This window comes from Daphnia magna, linkage group LG9, assembly GCF_020631705.1.
Source record: "Daphnia magna isolate NIES linkage group LG9, ASM2063170v1.1, whole genome shotgun sequence".
NCBI lineage: Eukaryota > Metazoa > Arthropoda > Branchiopoda > Diplostraca > Daphniidae > Daphnia > Daphnia magna.
The window spans coordinates 9,227,267-9,245,495 of NC_059190.1; the positions used below are offsets into that span (position 1 = coordinate 9,227,267).

At 41.0% G+C, this 18,229-nt stretch overlaps 4 protein-coding genes and 1 long non-coding RNA gene across 7 annotated transcripts; 3 read left to right on the forward strand and 2 right to left on the reverse strand.

Moving 5' to 3' along the window:
* Positions 1-262: 262 nt before the first annotated feature.
* On the forward strand, positions 263-2,533 carry LOC116930813 (beta-ureidopropionase). Its single transcript, XM_032938212.2, has 10 exons — positions 263-419; positions 570-687; positions 754-1,004; positions 1,073-1,167; positions 1,226-1,432; positions 1,489-1,613; positions 1,673-1,720; positions 1,779-1,923; positions 1,992-2,078; positions 2,139-2,533. The coding sequence occupies exons 2-10, from the start codon at positions 587-589 to the stop codon at positions 2,238-2,240; spliced, it is 1,161 nt and encodes a 386-aa protein (XP_032794103.1). The 5' UTR covers positions 263-419; positions 570-586; the 3' UTR covers positions 2,241-2,533.
* LOC116930817 (protein GUCD1) lies at positions 2,114-3,754 on the reverse strand. Its single transcript, XM_032938219.2, has 7 exons — positions 3,622-3,754; positions 3,407-3,532; positions 3,132-3,282; positions 2,922-3,048; positions 2,627-2,852; positions 2,487-2,561; positions 2,114-2,404 (listed from the first exon to the last, which is right to left on the reverse strand). Exons 2-7 carry the CDS (start codon positions 3,465-3,467, stop codon positions 2,319-2,321), a joined length of 726 nt encoding a protein of 241 aa, XP_032794110.2. The 5' UTR covers positions 3,468-3,532; positions 3,622-3,754; the 3' UTR covers positions 2,114-2,318.
* LOC116930816 (transmembrane protein 248) lies at positions 3,604-5,008 on the forward strand. Of its 2 annotated transcripts, none has more exons than XM_032938217.2 (4): positions 3,604-3,696; positions 3,826-4,038; positions 4,099-4,575; positions 4,658-5,008. In XM_032938217.2, the coding sequence occupies exons 2-4, from the start codon at positions 3,862-3,864 to the stop codon at positions 4,829-4,831; spliced, it is 828 nt and encodes a 275-aa protein (XP_032794108.1). In that variant the 5' UTR covers positions 3,604-3,696; positions 3,826-3,861; the 3' UTR covers positions 4,832-5,008. The 2 variants fall into 2 exon arrangements, with proteins under 2 accessions (XP_032794108.1, XP_032794106.1); XM_032938215.2 differs by having other exon boundaries at positions 3,632-3,768.
* LOC116930812 lies at positions 4,923-12,015 on the reverse strand. 2 transcript variants are annotated; one of them, XM_032938210.2, is made up of 11 exons: positions 11,515-12,015; positions 11,231-11,352; positions 10,004-10,176; positions 9,674-9,830; positions 9,291-9,401; positions 8,526-8,794; positions 7,713-7,925; positions 7,348-7,539; positions 6,589-6,771; positions 5,556-6,507; positions 4,923-5,470 (listed from the first exon to the last, which is right to left on the reverse strand). In XM_032938210.2, the coding sequence occupies exons 3-11, from the start codon at positions 10,057-10,059 to the stop codon at positions 5,072-5,074; spliced, it is 2,532 nt and encodes an 843-aa protein (XP_032794101.1). In that variant the 5' UTR covers positions 10,060-10,176; positions 11,231-11,352; positions 11,515-12,015; the 3' UTR covers positions 4,923-5,071. The 2 variants fall into 2 exon arrangements, with proteins under 2 accessions (XP_032794101.1, XP_032794100.1); XM_032938209.2 differs by having other exon boundaries at positions 11,231-12,015.
* LOC116930818 lies at positions 8,794-9,885 on the forward strand. Its single transcript, XR_004398572.2, has 2 exons — positions 8,794-9,082; positions 9,166-9,885. It is a non-coding gene; the product is annotated as an uncharacterized LOC116930818 (long non-coding RNA).
* Positions 12,016-18,229: the final 6,214 nt, after the last annotated feature.

Below are 18,229 nucleotides of genomic sequence, written 5' to 3' on the forward strand. Positions count from 1 at the left end.
AAATTCATGTTCTGGAGAATGTGAGAACAGAAAAATATGAAAGCAAAGCACTTACGTTGTACTTTTCTTTTTGGTGGAACCTTATCCAACTTCTTTACTTTTTTGCCTTTAACGTTGGTAGGCATGGCGGTTTTCACTTTGATTTTTCCTTGTGGCATTTTGGAAAGATATTTGTTGTCAAGTTACGTTTTGGAAAAACGTGTTTCCTGCGAGGTTTCTACTGCGGAGTAAACAGTAATTTGACTGTCGGCGTCTAAAGAGACATCTAGGAAACGGTGGTAACACTTTTCTTCCAAACGTTGTTTTTGTTTTGAAAATTGTTTTGACCTTGACGTAAGGGCCAGATCCAGCCACATCTAACTTAGAAACAAGGTTTCCATTTTGTGAATCTTGGTTTTTCCCTTTTCCCTTTATTTAAGGTAAAGATATTATTGAATAGTTGATTGAATACCACTGTCATTTGTGAATTTTTCTACCTCACATTGTTCATCACATTTAGCTTTGCTTTTGTGTGTGCACCGGGTTATACTGCGTGAAAATTACTGTCGTGCCTTACTTTTTCCATACAGGCACTATTATACGAATCATGTCTCAACAGTTTATTAGTGTGGAAGAATCACTGAAGAAACATCTGCCTGAAGAGGACAGAAAAGAAGTTTTTAGAATATTATATGGCAGGGAACTTCCGTGAGCATCTGTATAGTATTTTTAAATAACTAAATATAATGAATGTACTTCTTATTTATTCAACAGAGAGCTAGATTTGACAGTAGGGGCGACCAATCCTTTGAATTTAGAGCTAAAAGGTTATAGTTTCAGTGCTGAGTTAGAAGGACTGAGGCCACCACGGCGTGTACGCGTAGGTTTGATTCAAAACTCAATCGTACTACCGACAACGGAACCGATAGCTGCTCAGCGAGACGCGTTGCTCTCGAAAATTGGTCAGATAATCGGAGTCGCACACGTGAATGGTGTCAACATTATCTGCATGCAAGAAGCTTGGAGTAAGTTGTCAACCTTTAGAAAAGAAATTTATATATTTTTTTTATTACATTATGTTTCTCCGGAACAGACATGCCATTCGCCTTCTGCACTCGAGAGAAACATCCATGGTGTGAGTTTGCTGAGTCAGCTGAGAATGGACCCACAACTGTTTTTCTACAAGAAGTAAGTCATTAGAGAAATTTGGTGCTGTGCTTTGATCTCATCTAACACTTATCAACAGTTGGCGAAACGGTACAATATGGTTATCGTTTCGTCTATTCTGGAACGAGACGAAGATCATGGTGATACAATTTGGAACACCTGTGTTGTTATCTCGAACAGTGGCAAAGTTATGGGCAAAAGCCGTAAAAATCACATCCCGCGCGTGGGTGATTTCAATGAATCTACCTACTACATGGAAGGCAATCTAGGACATCCAGTCTTTGAAGTAAGTCAAAATATTAGATCGTTTTAACAATATTTGACCACCATGCCTATTAATAGACTCAATTTGGCAAAATTGCCATTAACATATGCTATGGAAGACACCATCCGCAGAATTGGATGATGTACGGTATTAACGGAGCAGAAATCGTTTTCAATCCATCAGCCACCGTTGGCGGTTTGAGGTTGTTTCTTTTTCATTCCTCATATGACGCCTAGATATTATTTTATTTCATTTGAATAGTGAACCAATGTGGTCTATTGAAGCCCGGAATGCTGCAATCGCCAATAGGTTTCGGATTTCCACATTCATAGTATACTCGCATTACTTACATTTACTATTTTTGCAGCTATTTCACGTGTGCCATAAATCGCGTTGGTACAGAGGTGTTTCCTAATGAATTCTCATCAGCTGACGGTCGACCAGCTCATCGGGATTTTGGACACTTCTATGGCTCAAGCTATGTTGCTGCTCCGGATGGCTCACGCACACCCGTTAGAACAAGCATTTCATTTTGCATTTATTAATGCCCTTTTTGAATCACATTTTGTCACGGTTGCAGGGCTTGTCCCGTGTAAACGACGGTCTTCTCGTGGCGGAACTTGATTTGAATCTGTGTAGACAAGTGAAGGATAAATGGGGATTCAGGGTAAAGTGAAAACTGTAGTATGGCAAGTCACCAGCAAAACTTAAAAAAATGTATTTACAGATGACGCAACGACTAGATCTTTACAGTCGATCGCTGGAACGCGCAATTCAGCCTGACTTCAAACCGCAAATTGTCCGAGAAAACATGACTCACCAAAACTAATGTTTGGGTGAGATATTGATGTGCAGTGATATCGAGCTTAGAATATGCCGGGACCAAAACATCGTATTGATCGCAATTTTAGAGATGTATCAAGATAATGTCTTCATCAGTGCCATGAGCTTGTCTTGCTATCTCAAAGGAAGAAAATGTTAGGCAACAGAGCTCTGTAGTAATAAAATATAGAATCGAATGATATTATGCTATTAACTAGAATGGGAATCTCATGCTGTTATCCAAGTACTATACCACTTTTAACAGCTGGATCTCTGTAATACATGAGCTTTTTATTAGTATCAAATCCACAAATGACTATGTAGTGTCCTATAATATAGCAAGAGGAAAAATATTGGAGAAATATATGGAATTAAAAGATTTGCCTTGTATACCACTAAAAGGAAGTTGGGGTTTCAAGAGTGTCCTCATAAAATTTCCAAAGTCTTTGATCAAAGATTTGCAAGAAACACATTCTAGTTGATTAACATCTATAAGTGCTATGGCAACTCCATTCTGCTTTATATGATGTATCAAGTCATTGAGTTCCAGGGAACCAGTCTCAATTGAAATGCCCTTAGATGCTGCAGCTGCAAATCTTTGGTTAACTCTTGCTTCATCCTTAATAAAAATAGAAACAGAGCTCCTAGAATTAGGTCATTTTTGCTACTCCCAATAATAGCTATATACCTTTAGGATATAGCTATCATAGAACTTTTCCTGTGAAAAATTGGGATTCACACCCAAAGTTTTTGTGTAATACTTGATTTTTACAGAAAAATGGTTTAAAATGTAGCAAAGGTCAATCGTCCATGTACTAGGGGAGAAATTCAAATAGTAAAGTGTAGATGAGTTTAAAATTAATTGAAGGCACTCCTTAAACAATTATTTTGCACAAACCTCCTATTCTGGTATTCTTCTGGGCAAATTGTGCTTAAATTTTGAAGCAACTGCAGTGCTAAATTTTGAGACAAAACCATTTGAACGCATGCAAGCCCACAATCCCAGTTTCCTGCCTGCTCAATATGAGGAAGTTCAATAATAAAAGCATCTGAAAATTCAAAATAGCCAAGAATTTTGTAGGTGACATGGACACAAAACAAAATTTTTAAGTAGGCATAAACTTTAAAAACCTAAGTCTTTTAATCTAACTTTTTAAAGAACCTATCTATTACCTGACTGTGTTTCTTGACTACAAACCATTAAGTCTTCCGAATGTTCCGATTTTTGAGTCATATTCTACTTTATTTTCAGAAAAATGTTCACCAGAAAAACTTTGATTATTCTGTGTTTAAAATTACCTAGCACAAAGTAGTTAATTGATAAGCTTAATCGCTGAATGAATGATAAAAATGATAAATGAAAGGAAAATTTTGCACAATCCACTTACCGCGTACATTGTCTCACAGCAGACGAGATTCATATTCACAACATTCAGGTGTCAACTGTCAGGACTCTTAGTAGTGTAAGTTAACCGTAGTAGATGTACGAAATTGAAACCGCATTTTTAGTAGTCATCAAATAACCCAAAACAAATGTAAAAAATTATACTTTGATTTGCCCCTGGCGCTTATCTAATCCGGTGCTTTTTTAGAGTACTCCTGGAAAGAGTAGAACATTGAAATCGCAAATGAAAAGAATGTCGTGGACATTTCGAGTGCCTTTTCAAAACATAAAGAATTTTGTTGTTTCACGACCCCCTGCAGTAATATTTGCATTTTGCATCGCTTCGTTTGGTATAGTTACCCTCTGTTTGTCACTATACATCAAACATACATCATCACCACTCAAAAATCCAGATGAAAAGGTTGTAAATGTCACATTATGCCATATAAATTAACCCTCTTAAATGTAATGTATATTTCAGGGCTGGAACGATGTGGCTGTTAAAATGAATAAATTAAATATGTGCTTACTTGCACCTGGAGTGTCCCCCTCTATTAACACAACAGGAATGGAAGCTGCATCTGTTCCTTTTGAAATGATGCTTCCAGTTCATGAGATCTGGAAAAATTTTACAGTCATATCTGGAAGCATTGCAGCAATTGATCTTGGTCTGCGTGATCACATTGGAACAAATTTATCTTTTTCTCTGTCTCTGATGCAATCCCAAAACAAGCTATGTTTGAACCTGTACCATCCTTGGTTTGTGTCTATGCCACATGGGGCCCCAACTTGCAATTCCCTACAGTTTAATCCTTTCCCAAAGAGTATTGGGGCATTTGTACTTCCTCGTGAAGATAAGAAACTGACAACTGGAAGCATCACACCAAAATGCGCCGATAACTCAGCATTCGATGTCAAATTATTAGAAAACCCAGCGTGGACTGTACTTTTGGGAAAAGTATGCCCAAAATATGAATTGTTTAAAATATGTATTTATTTATTTGTAATGCAAATGCATTTGTTTGTTCAATCATCTTTAGGAGGAAAGAGCCAGATCAAGCCACCATTTAATGGTGGCATCACTTTTCCTGCTAGCTTCGTTTTTCACGATATTATGCTTTGCAGCGGTTCGCGGTGGATCCTCAAGCAAACCAATCAAAATCAGCAATCCAGGACGAATAGAGTTAGAAGACAAAGAACCACTTGCTCCATAATATGTTCTATTCCATGCAGACCGTGGTAATGCCACATGTGTGTGAATGAAAAGAATCCTTCCGTCTTCTTCTGAATGTCTTCTTTAAGAAGTCTGTTTACAAATCTTTATGTGGACAGCATACGTTTGTACAGTACATTCAATAATAAAGTATGCATAATAGGATGCATGAACGACATTTTTATAATCAAGTTATGTTATATAGTTGAGCTTCGGGTTTCAATTGCGCCATGAAATTGCATTATTCTCGATCTTCCTTTTCTCGAGTGGAACCGGCATTTTTGGTTCGTGACGAGGAGAGAATGTTCCATTTCAGGTTACCGGACAGGGCCGTTCGCAGGCTGGTTTTGGGCGCCGTGTTGTTATTCCAACTTTCAGTTTCCGAGAGCTTGCCCTTTGCATCAATCTTGTTGGAAGAACGATCCATCGAATTGGTTTTGACTACTCCGTTGACTGATTGCAAGCTGGAGGCACGATTCAGATACAAGAACGAAGGTTTACGGGGCGGAACTGGTTTGGGTTTCTTGCCTCCGGTCAACAAGCCTCCGTAATTCATGGAAGACGAAATGGTTTGCTCATCACTGTTGTAGCCGTGACGGCGTCGCTCTAGATCCATTGAGGCCACGCTTTGTACTTCTGACTAGAAAACAAGAAAGAACCGATTCGTCACCTTACTCAATGGCTTAACTGTATGCAAATAATAATTAAATTCGAATAGAAATTACCCGAGTGGGTGAAGAGGGAGAGCGCTGGTTGAAAGGCCTTGTCATCAGTGAAACATTGGAAACGGTCTCCATTGATTGGCCGATATGAAGGTGACGAGCGGGATGCGAATCGATAAACGAATCGTAGGAGGCGACGCTTTGGAGGTCAGAAATGGAATCGGCAGGTACTCGCTGACGTCGCGACGCGTAGTCGTGAGACGACGAAGAAGACGACGGTGTCTGCGACTGTGGCGTCGATTGCTGGTGAGGATGATGATGATGAGTAACACGAATTACATGACCGAAATGCCTGTCGACAATCGAGGAAGTTTTAATGCGATTCATGCTGCCCGCCTCGACGCTGACGCCACCATTTTGGAAATCGCCACTCGATTCTGCTGTGGTAGTGATTGGCGGACCACCTCGACGGCTATCCAACGACGAACTTGAGCGTTTGTCGCCATAATCAGCGTCGGGTACGCTGGGATGTCGCCCCACTGAATTGCTATTCGACTTCAGCTTAGACGTGCGTGGTGGCTTTTGGCGAACAGGAGCCGTTTGGACTCGTACCTCCGATCGGTAGAGCGACTGGCTCTCACCAGACGATAGACTGTCATGTTGTTGTTGCACTTGCGATTGTTGAAGCTGAGATGATGTTTTGGAAGAACCGCGATGGCTGGCCTTTTCTTTGTGCATCAGCTGCTGACCGTCTTCTTCTTCTGCCAGCTCCTCATCGTGACGCACTTCTTCCAGGTAAGAGATGCGGTGCTTCAACCGCAGGTTTTCACCTTTCAAACCGTCTCGCTCTTGACTAACTCGTTCTAGTTTAGATGAAAGATCCTGGATCTGCATCAGGTAGGCTTCTTCGCGGCTCTGGCGAGCTACAACGATCTCATTTTGGCCTTGAATCAAAAGTTTCCCGAGGTCCGTTTTCTCTTGGCCGGGAATCAGCTGACCGTTGATCTCCAACACTCTGTCGCGGGAGCAAAGAGCATAACAAAATAACCAATCGGCGTCAATGAATTTACTTGTGCAAATCAGCTCTTGTTTTTACTTGTCGCCCGCCTTCAGGTTGAGATCATCTCGCGCCCATTGTATGGTGCACGCGTCGACCAAAGGTAGAAGTCCGTTCCTGTCCTCGCAGCTGTTCGAGTATTGCAACTTGAGACTGGGGTTCTGCGCGTCGTATTCCACTTTGTTGATGATGATAACCAGAGGCGCATGTTCGTGAAGAATTCTAAAGAATTTTTTAAAAAATGAGATTAGCGTACAAGTCACGGAGGACCGGTTGACCTCTTTCATGGCTGGCCGACTGCCACCCTCTAGGCACAATGACACAACAGGGAACACGGTGCATGGATGAATTGGTTAGATTGGAATTTGGAACCGATAAGAAAACAAAAGACTGCCGTGCGAGGGGTGGGTGTCCGCCTTGTCGATGTTTATTGAGTACAACCGCATAAAAACTTGGCAGTCAGACCGAATCGCTTTCAGACTTTTTCTTTTGTTTTTGTTTTGTTTTTTTGTTTTTTCGTTTTTTTTTGCCATTGGAGTTGACGTCACTCTTCGTTTAAAAACTTGGTGACTAGTGTATAAGTTGACCACTTTCCACGTAATTTCTGGCATTTTTAATTTTGCGTTTTTTTTGCATGTCACCGTCAAACCGTCAGCCGTTTATCGCTTTTTGTTATTATTTTTTTACTGTTCTATCTATTACGTTTAGCAAGGACACATTGTGCGTGTTTTTTTTGTTTTGTTTTTTAAATTAACATGCAAACAAGGTTAAATGCGTGCGGCGTTTCGCTCTACCGACCGGAATAACGAGTTGCTGGCGAGGTTGTTGCTGCTGTTGCCGCCACCGACGCCGTTTCGTCCCCATTGATGAATGGCTCCGCCGAATCGTAACAGGAGCGTCCTCTTTTCATCCTGCAGGTTCAACATATTCGTCTCCTCCCTTTCCAGTTGGTACTCGGTCTCGGCTTGTTTGATATGCGAGTCGATGTTGCTGTGGCAATCAACCGAAACACACCCAAAATGAATTCAATTGTGAAAGCCAAAAGAAAGAACGTGGAAACAGAAAACAAAAACAAAAACAGAAACCAAAACACACAAAGGAGAAGAGAATAGAACGACACCGGAAATGGGTGGGCCGGAAACTGGGCATAAAGTTCAACTTACTCGGAGACGTTGGTTTGTTGCAGTGAAAGTCTCAAATTCTTGATGGCGGCCCGCTTTAATTCGATGTCTCGATGGATGAGGGCTAAACGGCGTTCGATCTGCTGCCGTTCGTTCGACGTTGCCCAGTTGGTCCCGCTCGTCACCGTTTGCTGTTGTTGTTGTTGCAGCACAGTCGTCATGGTGGCACCTTGTTGTTCACGCTGCTGCTGAAGACTGCACTCGGCGAAACAAAAATAACGATCGAATTAGAAAACCGGTAAATGTTGGTGACCAACAAAACAGCCGAATTTTTTGGCTGCACTTGTCGCTTGCTGCTCCGGCAACGGCGGCCAACCAAATGGAAACAACAATTGCATAGCAGAAGAGAAAAGACTACACGCAACTGAGTCGACGCTTGATCGGCCGAGCGTAACTTTCCCTCTTAGCAATCTAATCTCTTTTTTCCTCGAAAACATAAAATGAAATGAAATAAAATTGAAAACGAAAAAATACAAAAGGAAAAGAGTCGGAAAAAAGAAAAGCCACTGTGTCGACCGCCATGGGCTACATACGGGATATACAGATACTGTGCGTAGTGGCCGCGGACGCCTCGAGCTGCTGGCCGACCGCAACTACGGCCCAGCGTCACGCATCACAACACCGACTAATTTCGTGTACATTCTAAATTAACCAAGCTGCTGTCCTCGTGCAAGAAGAAAAGAAAAAAGAAAGACAAAAATCGGGTGAACGAGGCCATTTTGGGAACAATCGGGCCAGCGACACACCGAAAGAGACGTGCTGTTGCAGTACCAATAGAGACATGCAGTGCCTTACCTTTGAATGAGGACGTCTTTATCCTGAATGATTTTGCGCAACAATTCGATCTCGTTGCGAATCTGTTTGCTGGACCCAGATGTTGACCGTTGCTGCTGCTGTTGGTGATGATGAACGCCGAGCGGGTGACCGCCGCTGCTGCTGGACGCCTTGCCGACGCTTCTGACGGTGTCGATGGATGGACTGCTCCTCAAGCTGGGCTGATGGTGTGGCAGAGTTCCGGCCGAACGTCGTCCGCCCCCCGACAGAGATACGGCGATACTGGCCATCTGTTGTAGTCGAGCCGACGACAAAACGATCATCAGTGAGAGAACCGCTGCTTTAACTATTAAAAATAAAAAATGCCACTCGCGTTCCTAAAGGGAAGTCTTTGCCTTTTCCCCTTCACGAGAAATACCGTTCACGCGCATTCTCACACGCCGATTTCACTCCGTTCCACGTCCGCGCTGTATATACCCAACTCCAGTCTACAAAACACATCTATTTGCAGTGGACGTGAGGAAGGCATTTTTTGTAAGGCCGCCGACAGTTCCTCTGACAGCACGTGAAACTCGAAAGTCCGTGAATTCAATTTCGTTTTCCTTTTTTTTTGGTTTTAGTTATCTTTCCAAATTCTTTACAACATTTTGCTGCGCTACAGATTGCCATCATTCAACGGCTGGAGCACACTTTGTCTTTACGAGGGAAAGCCGGAGTGGAATTCCGAAATCACATCCGTTGTCAAAAATAACTCGAAAGTTTGAACGAATACGCTCGGTAGTATACCTTGGCCTCTAGGGTCTGAAGCTGCGACAAACGAGGCTGATGCATGCCGAAGTTTTCACCGTACGGAAGCCCAGTGTACGTTCCAGGCGGCAGGCTGGACGGCAGAGTGCTCTACATACGAGTATTTTTTTAAAAGGAAACTGTTAGCCCTTTTTTAAATTTTTTTCTTGGCTCAAAATCGATTTGAACGCGGCTGATGGATGATGGCCGCAGAATCAGAGTGGAAAGAAGTCACAACCACATCATCGTACATCGACCGAGCAAAAAGGAGAAGTCAACAGAAATAAGAGAGCAGCAAATACGAATGAAGTAAAAAAAATAAAAATAAAAATAAAATAAAACAAAAAGAAAATTGAGGGGAAAGGTGTTGATGGCTGACGTACCATAGAGGCTGATCGATGATTGAGCTGCTGATAAATGATTTCGCTGCTGGCGTAACTCGCCTCAACCGGACAATTTTGATCCACTGTTTCCAATGGGTGCGCCGAAAAGCTGTGATTACTGTAGCCCGAGGAACTTTTGCGAGACGCCTTACTGCTGCTGCACACGTATACCCAAGCGTTTGGTGTTTAAATACATAAGAAGACACGAAAAATGCAGTGTTTTATTGTGGCGAAAAACAAAAAACAAAAACAAAAAAACGACTGTTTGTTTTTGAGTTTGGCAGGTCAGCAGTAGATGAATTGGTTTTTCAAGTGGATTGGCCGACTTACCTCAAGCGGCCAAAGCGAAAGAATCGAGACTGGCTCAGTCGCGTTGGAGACTCCATGACTGCACCTGGATTTTCGTTGTCCTCCTTACCAACTTTTACCAAATTCCAGTTTCGAATAACTATTCCGCTGTGTTTGTTGTTGTTCGTGTTATGCTGGTTTACGGTGAAAAGAAACTAAATCAAAAGACAGCGAGAAAACCGAAACAAAGAAAGAAATGGAGCAAAAGATTATGCAACTGTTGGGAGAAATGAACTTGAATTGGAAACACGCATCCGGCGTTCCAGCTGCTATTTCGTGATGCCGGTGATTCCATCTTTCATATTTTTGCATACGAATTTTGCATTGACGGCCCCCCGTTGGGATGACTCACGAGCTTCAAATGTACAGAACGCACAACTGACACCTAACATGGGGCGCTAAACGCGTACATCAACGTCACTGCAACTATCAATGACGGTCGGCTAGTTAATTGGGATTGCAAACTAGATTGTCGTGTTAGATAACAGAGACAAATCATTCATAGCGTTTCGCGTCGAGACAGCTGTGCTGGAAGTCGGGACCTCAGACTGACGCTGCTGCGCCAGTGTCAATTGAACGTTCCTCCTGCCGTCCTGCAGGAAAACTAACGAACGCGTTTCTTAGAAAGATGAAGGAGATAAAAGAAACAGAATTGAAATGACGTTGTGGCTTTGTGACGTCTGCGCTAACTTCCGCTTATGCCGACGTCTCGGATCCCATACATAACCTTGCCCTATGGTTCAAGGGAACAAACCGTGAAGCAAAATGTAAAACTATGGGGGAAAAAAACAAAAACAAGAAAGACTGAAAAAAATATAATGAACGTTAATCCATGGTGAATTGGCTGTGTCTCAGTTAAAAAGAAAAAGTCAATCAAAGCGGACTTTTTTTTGTTTTCTTTTTTTGTTTTTTCTGTTGCAGGTGAATGAAATAGGAGGAGAGATATACAGTAAGGAAGTTTACAATTTCAGTGCGAGCCCATTACACACGGGGTCTCATTTCCCACGATCCATTCTCCGGTTCTCCTATTTTGCTTCTCCCCTCTTTGCCAACAAACTTGTGAAAGGAACAAACGTTCGGCGCCGTCTGCAGTTGTATACCCTGATAGACAATAGACTGTTCATGCACAAGAGTACCTTCGACTGTACCGGGCACAGACACCAGACACACGCACACATACGCCGTCTTTTCTTTGCCTTTTTGTTATACCTGTTGAAACTGGCGCGTATGGCCTTCGGGAAGGTTGCTGCTGCTGGGGGGCGGACTCAACCTGCCATCATTTATGACATCCTGACCGAGAGGTGCTCCGTGTACTGGAAGGGCAGAAGGAACTGCGAGAGGAAGAGAAAACGAGAAAAACGAAACGGTTCGAATGGATGCAGTACGGTATAAAATGGAAAGAGGGGGGGGAGGAGGGGGGAATGCAGTAAAACGAAATCTGTTCGGTGGTTCGTAGAAGCCAAATAAATAAAAAATAAAAAAGTAAGCCGAACTTGTGCAGGTAAAGTGAAACACCGTGTGAGTGCAAACTCGGGAATTTTTATTGCAATCGTTTCCACTTTTCACTGTTCTGCTCCGAAATCGACTTTTCCAGGGAGGATATTGTCTGTTGTTTAGTGGGTATCTTGTAACTGTTGAACAACTAGAAAAGTCGTCATGTCTGATGTCAGGAAACTGACATTGAATAATGGGTCATTTTGGTCACTTGTTTTTGTTTGTATTTCCGCGATTCACTGCCAACGCAAGGAGATTTATAAACACTTGGCGCACTTTTTTTTTCTTCTTCTTCCTCTCTCTTTTCCCCTCCCTTTATTAGGACTTGGATTGATCGAAGAGTTTGTGTGTTTGTTTGACGGAATCACGCCGGCAAGTAGACAGTTTCTCCGAAGGTGTTTGTTGAAGACCGCGGGATAGAAAACTAAAAAGCCTGGCAGGTCCAGAGACCAAGCGCTCACACCATCCGAGGAAGGCAACAGTTCAAGCAAGACTATACGGTAGAAAGAAACCTATCTGCGAAAGAAAAAAAAAAAAAAAAGAAAAACGAAAAATGAATAATAAAAAAAAAAAAAAAAGAATTTAAAAAAAGACTGAAAAAGAGGAAGAGGAATGGCCGCCAGGAGAGTGCGAGTATGCGTGTGTATAGCGTGTACGACCTGCGCCCTGCTCCTTCTGGCCTCCTCCCCCTCAACCTGAATACCTGCTGTTACAGGTACGTACCACCATAGCCTCCTTCTCTTTTGATAATCTCTCCCCCTCCTTTCATACTTGCCGGGTTGCCATATTATTCGGAGGCCTCAGTCGTTTCCTTCCATGCCTTCTCCCTTCAGTTTTCTCTTATTTGGCTATTCTATCCTGTTTCTTATTCCGCTCGCCGAGCCCTTTTTTTTTCGCTACATAATTCTTTCATTCATTTCGTTTGCATCTGTTCTTCTCGTGTCCTATGTGTGTACTTGGATGGATCGCATTGCTAGAAGGGGGCAAGCGAGAGGAGGAGGAGGGAGAGTGAATGTATGTATAGGTCCGCGAGTCTTCCTTCTTCGGCAATCGATGGAATGCAGTCTCGTCGTCCTGTGGAAACCCGCAAAAATAACTAAACGCAAAAAAAAAAAAAAACAAACAAAAAACAAAACAAAAAACAAACAAAAAGCAAAAACACAAAAACAAAAACAAAACAAAACAAAACCGCACAAATCAAAAAACAAAAGCCGTATAGTAACAAAAAATATATATCGAAATTGTGAGGGATTAACTGCGGGGGGTTCAACAGGAGCAATAATGCTATCTGACTACTGGCCAGAGTGATGCGTTGGAGCAATGAATATGCCCTCACTTTCCGGCAGCACGGAAGGAGAAAGTAAACTGCAGAAGAGAGTAGACTAGCCCATAGATGGGAAAATATTTTACCATTCTCGTATTCCAGACAGACTTAATGTATTGAAAAATGTTAGATTGATTGTTGACAAGTGGACGAGAAATTAAGAGTCCCCTATTTGCAGCTAACAGAACAAGAGGATTATGAGGTGTGTTATCAATGGTAAAATGAAGACATACCCAGATTGTTTTCAATAAGGATTGCGGTAAAGATTAAACTACTGAATCGACGAGTTCACTGTGGGTGCTTACTCCGTATCTACAAGAAACGATGGCAAACTTCTTTGGATCTGGCCATCTGCTTGACACTTTTTTATAATGTTTTTGTTGAATAATTAGGCTTTTGTACACGTTTTAGGCAACATAATGTAAACAAAAAAGTGGGCCGCTGTTGCGTATAAATCGAAAAAACGAACCTCTTCTTCAAGAGTGTGTCAACCGATTCAAAATGATTTGAATGTCGGCGATAATTTGCGAATGTCATGACATCTAGTTCTTAACATTTCTTAACTTACCACAGGATTTTGTATATTTCGTTCAAGCTCACGTATATCCAATAGATATAGCCAAAATGAGGCTGGCAAACTGATCGACGATAACTGTATAACGGCACTACAGGGCGTGTCAGTGTGAGAGCGTGTCAGCGTGCGCGAATGAAATCACTGAGACAGAAACTACAGTCCTCAATTTTATCCCAATTGTTAAATATTCTTGAATAACCAGACTATAGGCTACTCATTTCTTTTCTCATGCCGTTTCGGTCAATGATCATTTCGTTAGGGCATGGGTAGGGGAGAGTGGGGGTGGTTGGAACGCAAAAATAATTTTTGTTCCCCCCGAGTAAGAGAATTTTCAAACTAAGCTAAAAAATACATAGTTTTGTAGCTAATTATCTAAGCTACAGAAAAATATTTTTTTTAGGGGCTTGGCACAGTAAAACAGATGATATCTGTGAAAAACTGGAGGTACTTCAAATGTTACAATTGCCAATACTTTGGGGCAATTGAAACAGGGCGTCGGGTCAGTTGAAACGTGTTTTTCTCATATGGAAGCTCCAGTTGTTATGAAGAAATCAAAATGACGATATTGTCACACAAGTTGTATTTGAACAAGCACAAACGAATACAACAAGTGATGACTTAAATTCTAAACAATATGGTTTAACTCGAACAAAAAGGGATAACCATTACCAAAAGTTGCAGAAGCGTCTGAAGACCTCTAGGGAAACCAGGGAACTCCTCTTACGGAGCCCAGCTCCGGGAGCTCACCCGATGGAGACTCATCTAACGCAGATTCGGGGCCGCGTTTTATACCGTCGCGCAAATTACTCCCCTTCCGGACTGCGTATCTGCGTATCTTTCTTAGAGCGGACTTCTCCCGATAATTTCTTCACCACCATCGTAGCGTTGTCCAAGGAGCGGATGACTCATCTGTGCGAAGAGATAACCAATCTCCCTTTTCACCCGCGACAATATCTCAGTATCTGGAATACGTATTTCCATGAAATTTTCACTGTTAAATAAAAAACTATATTCTACATTTTTTCACTGTTAAATAAAAAACTATATTCTACATTTTTTAAGATGCTTTAGGTCTTCTGTTACTAACTAATTATTATTTGACGAATTTGTATAATTTTCTAAATTTTCTTCAGAACACAGTCACTAATAAAAAAAACGGTTGCTAGTCTGATGACTAAATTTTTATAATAGCATATCTTGCATGTTCAACCATACATAATAATTTATATTAATGCTAGTACAGTGCCGGTCCAGTTATAGAACCGGCCTGTGCGCGGTTCTATAACTGAATGGTTCTATAACCAAGTACCCAATCTTAGTGCCACCTATCGTCGGTTCTTTCATCCCTCAAAATTTGACAGTCTTAGAATGTAAGGGCACATAGCAGAGTGGTAATGCTGTTCGCTATGGATTTAGAGTTCCGTGTTCGAACCGCTGCTATGACTAACTTAAAAAGGTTTTTAATATATGTGTTATATAGTCTATGGCTATGAATGGTGAAATACTAGTGTATCTTCATTGGTGGGGGACCATCCACAGAGGAAGTGGTTTGATGAACTAGAAGAACTGTTGTCATACCAGAAGGAAAAAGAAATTAGAGTTGGTAGAAGGACTGGAATGGAACAAGGTGCTAGAAGATAAGAATGAATAAAGGAAGCTATTGTATTCTATTGTATTTGGTATGAATAACTTTACCGCCTATTATTATTGTATTTGGTATGAATAACTTTACCGCCTATTATTATTAGTTGGGTCATTTAACCGATGTACAACATTGCCTAAAAAGATAAAACCCGTTACAGTAATATTTTTTTGCATGTTGTAAAAGGCAAAACCCATTCATTCCCGCCATAGAAAATCAATATAGTTCATAATAAGGCCAACGGTGGCGCTGAAACACGGCAAAGAAAAATCGGTTCGATAACCGAGCCGGTTCCATAGCTAGGCGGTTCTATAACTGGACCGGCACTGTAATTGAATTTTACAACTTGATCTCGGTCGTCGGGGCGAACCCTACCCTCACAAAATACACAAAAAGGTGACAGTAGGGCTCGGCCCCGATTAGCTTTTTTCCCTTGCCCCGGTTTTACCCGGAAGTCGACCCAAATGCCCATGGGCAGGAAAAAGGCCCCCCCCCAAACCCAATAGAACCGCACCGAAAACCGAAATGACCTAACCGATCGGCCAAAAAGCTACCCGATCGACGCGGGGCCGAGCCCTAGTGTGTAGGATATAGAGGCAATTCACTTCGCGGTTTCGCGTGTCAATTGTTTCTGCGTCCGCCATGTTTGCTGGTTGTTATTGTTTTTATTCTAATTGTTTGTATAGGGCTGTTCGACATCTTTTTTCACATTTGTATCCATCGCGGCAACGCAGCAGTCGTTGGTAGATTTTATCTGCTACGACAGAATTGTGATCGGTAGTTAATAGAGCAAGTGACTGACGCGTACCCCCTACTGTTTTATGAACGCACCTTACTATTTTAAGAGAGAAATTGCGGCTGGCGGCCATGTTTATCTCGAAACAAACATGGATTCCAGCCGTAAAAGCTTATCTTAAAACACCAAGGTGCGTTCGTAAAACAATAGGGGTACGCGTCAGTCCTTGCTCTATTGTGCTCTTTTCAGTATAATTTTATAATTTTAATATAATAATATAAATAATAGTTTATAATAATAAAAAACAAAAAAAAAAAGAAAATAACGACACTAAACACTAATTGTTCGACTGTAACATTCAAATTTATTCACATTTCGCAGGTCAGACCTATTGGTATGCCGGTTCGAAACCCCATGTAGCGACGGCTATTGCATTTTACATTACGTACATACATTTTTACTTGATCGTGAAACTTGTCTAAAACTCTAACAAGTGATGTAGCAATTGGCATGTTATATTTAACTAATTGCTATTGATATTTCAGTAAGTATTCCTTTCTAATTGGTTTAATATGTTTGATGGATTGTTAAACTCAGTGTATGAATTTTGTCTCTGGTAGATGATCTCATTATGACACTTTTGTCAAAGTGATACATAGCAATGGGCATGCTAGAATGTCATTTTCACTCATTGGTAGCCTATTGATGTTTCAGTAAGTTTTTCTTAATTGATTCACTCATGACTGATTAATAGTTCCACTCAATTTTTGAATTTAGTCCCTTGCAGATATTCTGAATAGAGCAGTTGGACATCCTACGTTGCGCATTCTCCGCAAATGCGAAAATGTAATTTGTGTCCAATCTGTGGTACGCTGTCCACAGCGTCTTATGGGAAAACCAACCATTTCACTTTTAAAATATTGTTTTCTTCTCTATAACTATGTTTTCCCTCACTGTTGTACCTAACAGTGGATTCGCTATTCATTTGGTGATAACCAAATTTTTCCCTCCATCTCCTTTTAAGTCTAATTTATTTGTAGGTAATTTTTGTTTAAGAGTCCTTTTTTGTGATTGACCCGGCTAGCAGAAGAACCCGAATTCTTTAGCTAGCTGGTGTATTGTTGTTCATTCTATAAACGTCAAACTTGTAAGTTTAACAAGATGAAGTGTTGCGTACGAAACTGTGAAAAGAATCACAAGGATGGAGTTAAATTTTTAAGTTTTCCTAAAAACCACCCACGCTTTCCTTCGCAAATTCTGAAGTTGTTGTACTTCGTTTGAACAGCGAATTTTCTTTTTAGGCAACTAGGGGCGCGGGTATGCGCCATTCTTTGTGAGATTTCGCGCATTTAGAGACAAAGGCTACCTAAATTTGAATGATTTTCAAGTAGAAAAACAACGCGCCCCTAGTTGCCGCATGTATAAATTTTTTTCTGACGGAAAAAAATCAGAAAATGACACATAGCCTGCCACGGAAAAATTAATTACAAAAAAGAAATTTAAGATTAAGCATAACAAGTGGCCGGAATGAGTAGATTACGTATTTTTACACATAAAAAGCCTAGTTAGCCTTTGATAGTATTATTTTTGGTATATTTTAAAAAATAATAAAGAAGACACGTAGTGCCATAAGGAAGCACGGCGGAAAAACTCGTGTTCGGATACTTGTGCACTGATATGCCGGCTAGCGGCTACAAGTCATAAAAATTTTAAAAAATCATTTTTAGATACCTTTATCTATTAGTAGGACACAAAATTATTTTCATTGACTTAAGTGGATTTTTTAATCCTTTTTTTCTCAATCGCGCTAAAGTGTTCGGATACTTTTGGCACCTACTGTATACCAGAGTAATAGAATACTATATATATTATACATAGTATTCTATTATTCTGGTAAAACTGTAGGAAAAAAACAAAGGGTTTTCTAAGAATTCGGCAATTCCGGTTGATGCCGCAAAAAAGGGATTTCCATAATTTCGTTTTTTAACCACCTGTAAAATCGTTGGATAAAAAGAAAAAAAATTGAAAATTAGACTACAGGTAGAGCTATCGTAACTCTTTTTTTAAGCCCTTTTGCGTCTTCGTAGCCCTAGCTGTTTGTAAAAATAGAAAAACCAAAGTGACGTAATTTGCATAAGGTCCTCGGCTTTCTAAAGACTTTTTCATCGAATTTTTACCCACCCTAACCCATAAAAAAAATTCAGGAAAAAATTAAGGACGTTCTCACTATTTCTGAGAACGCACACACAAAAAATTGTACTATTTAGGTGAAAATTGTAGCACTGAGAGAACCGCAAAAACGGCGTTTTTGCATAAGGTTCTCTCAGGCTTGCAAAGACTTCTGGTAGGTACTGTATTTGAAACATCTCTTCACACTCTCGGCAATAGCCATAGATGGCTATTGCCCTGTCAGTGCTAAAACCCCCATCTGGCGACGG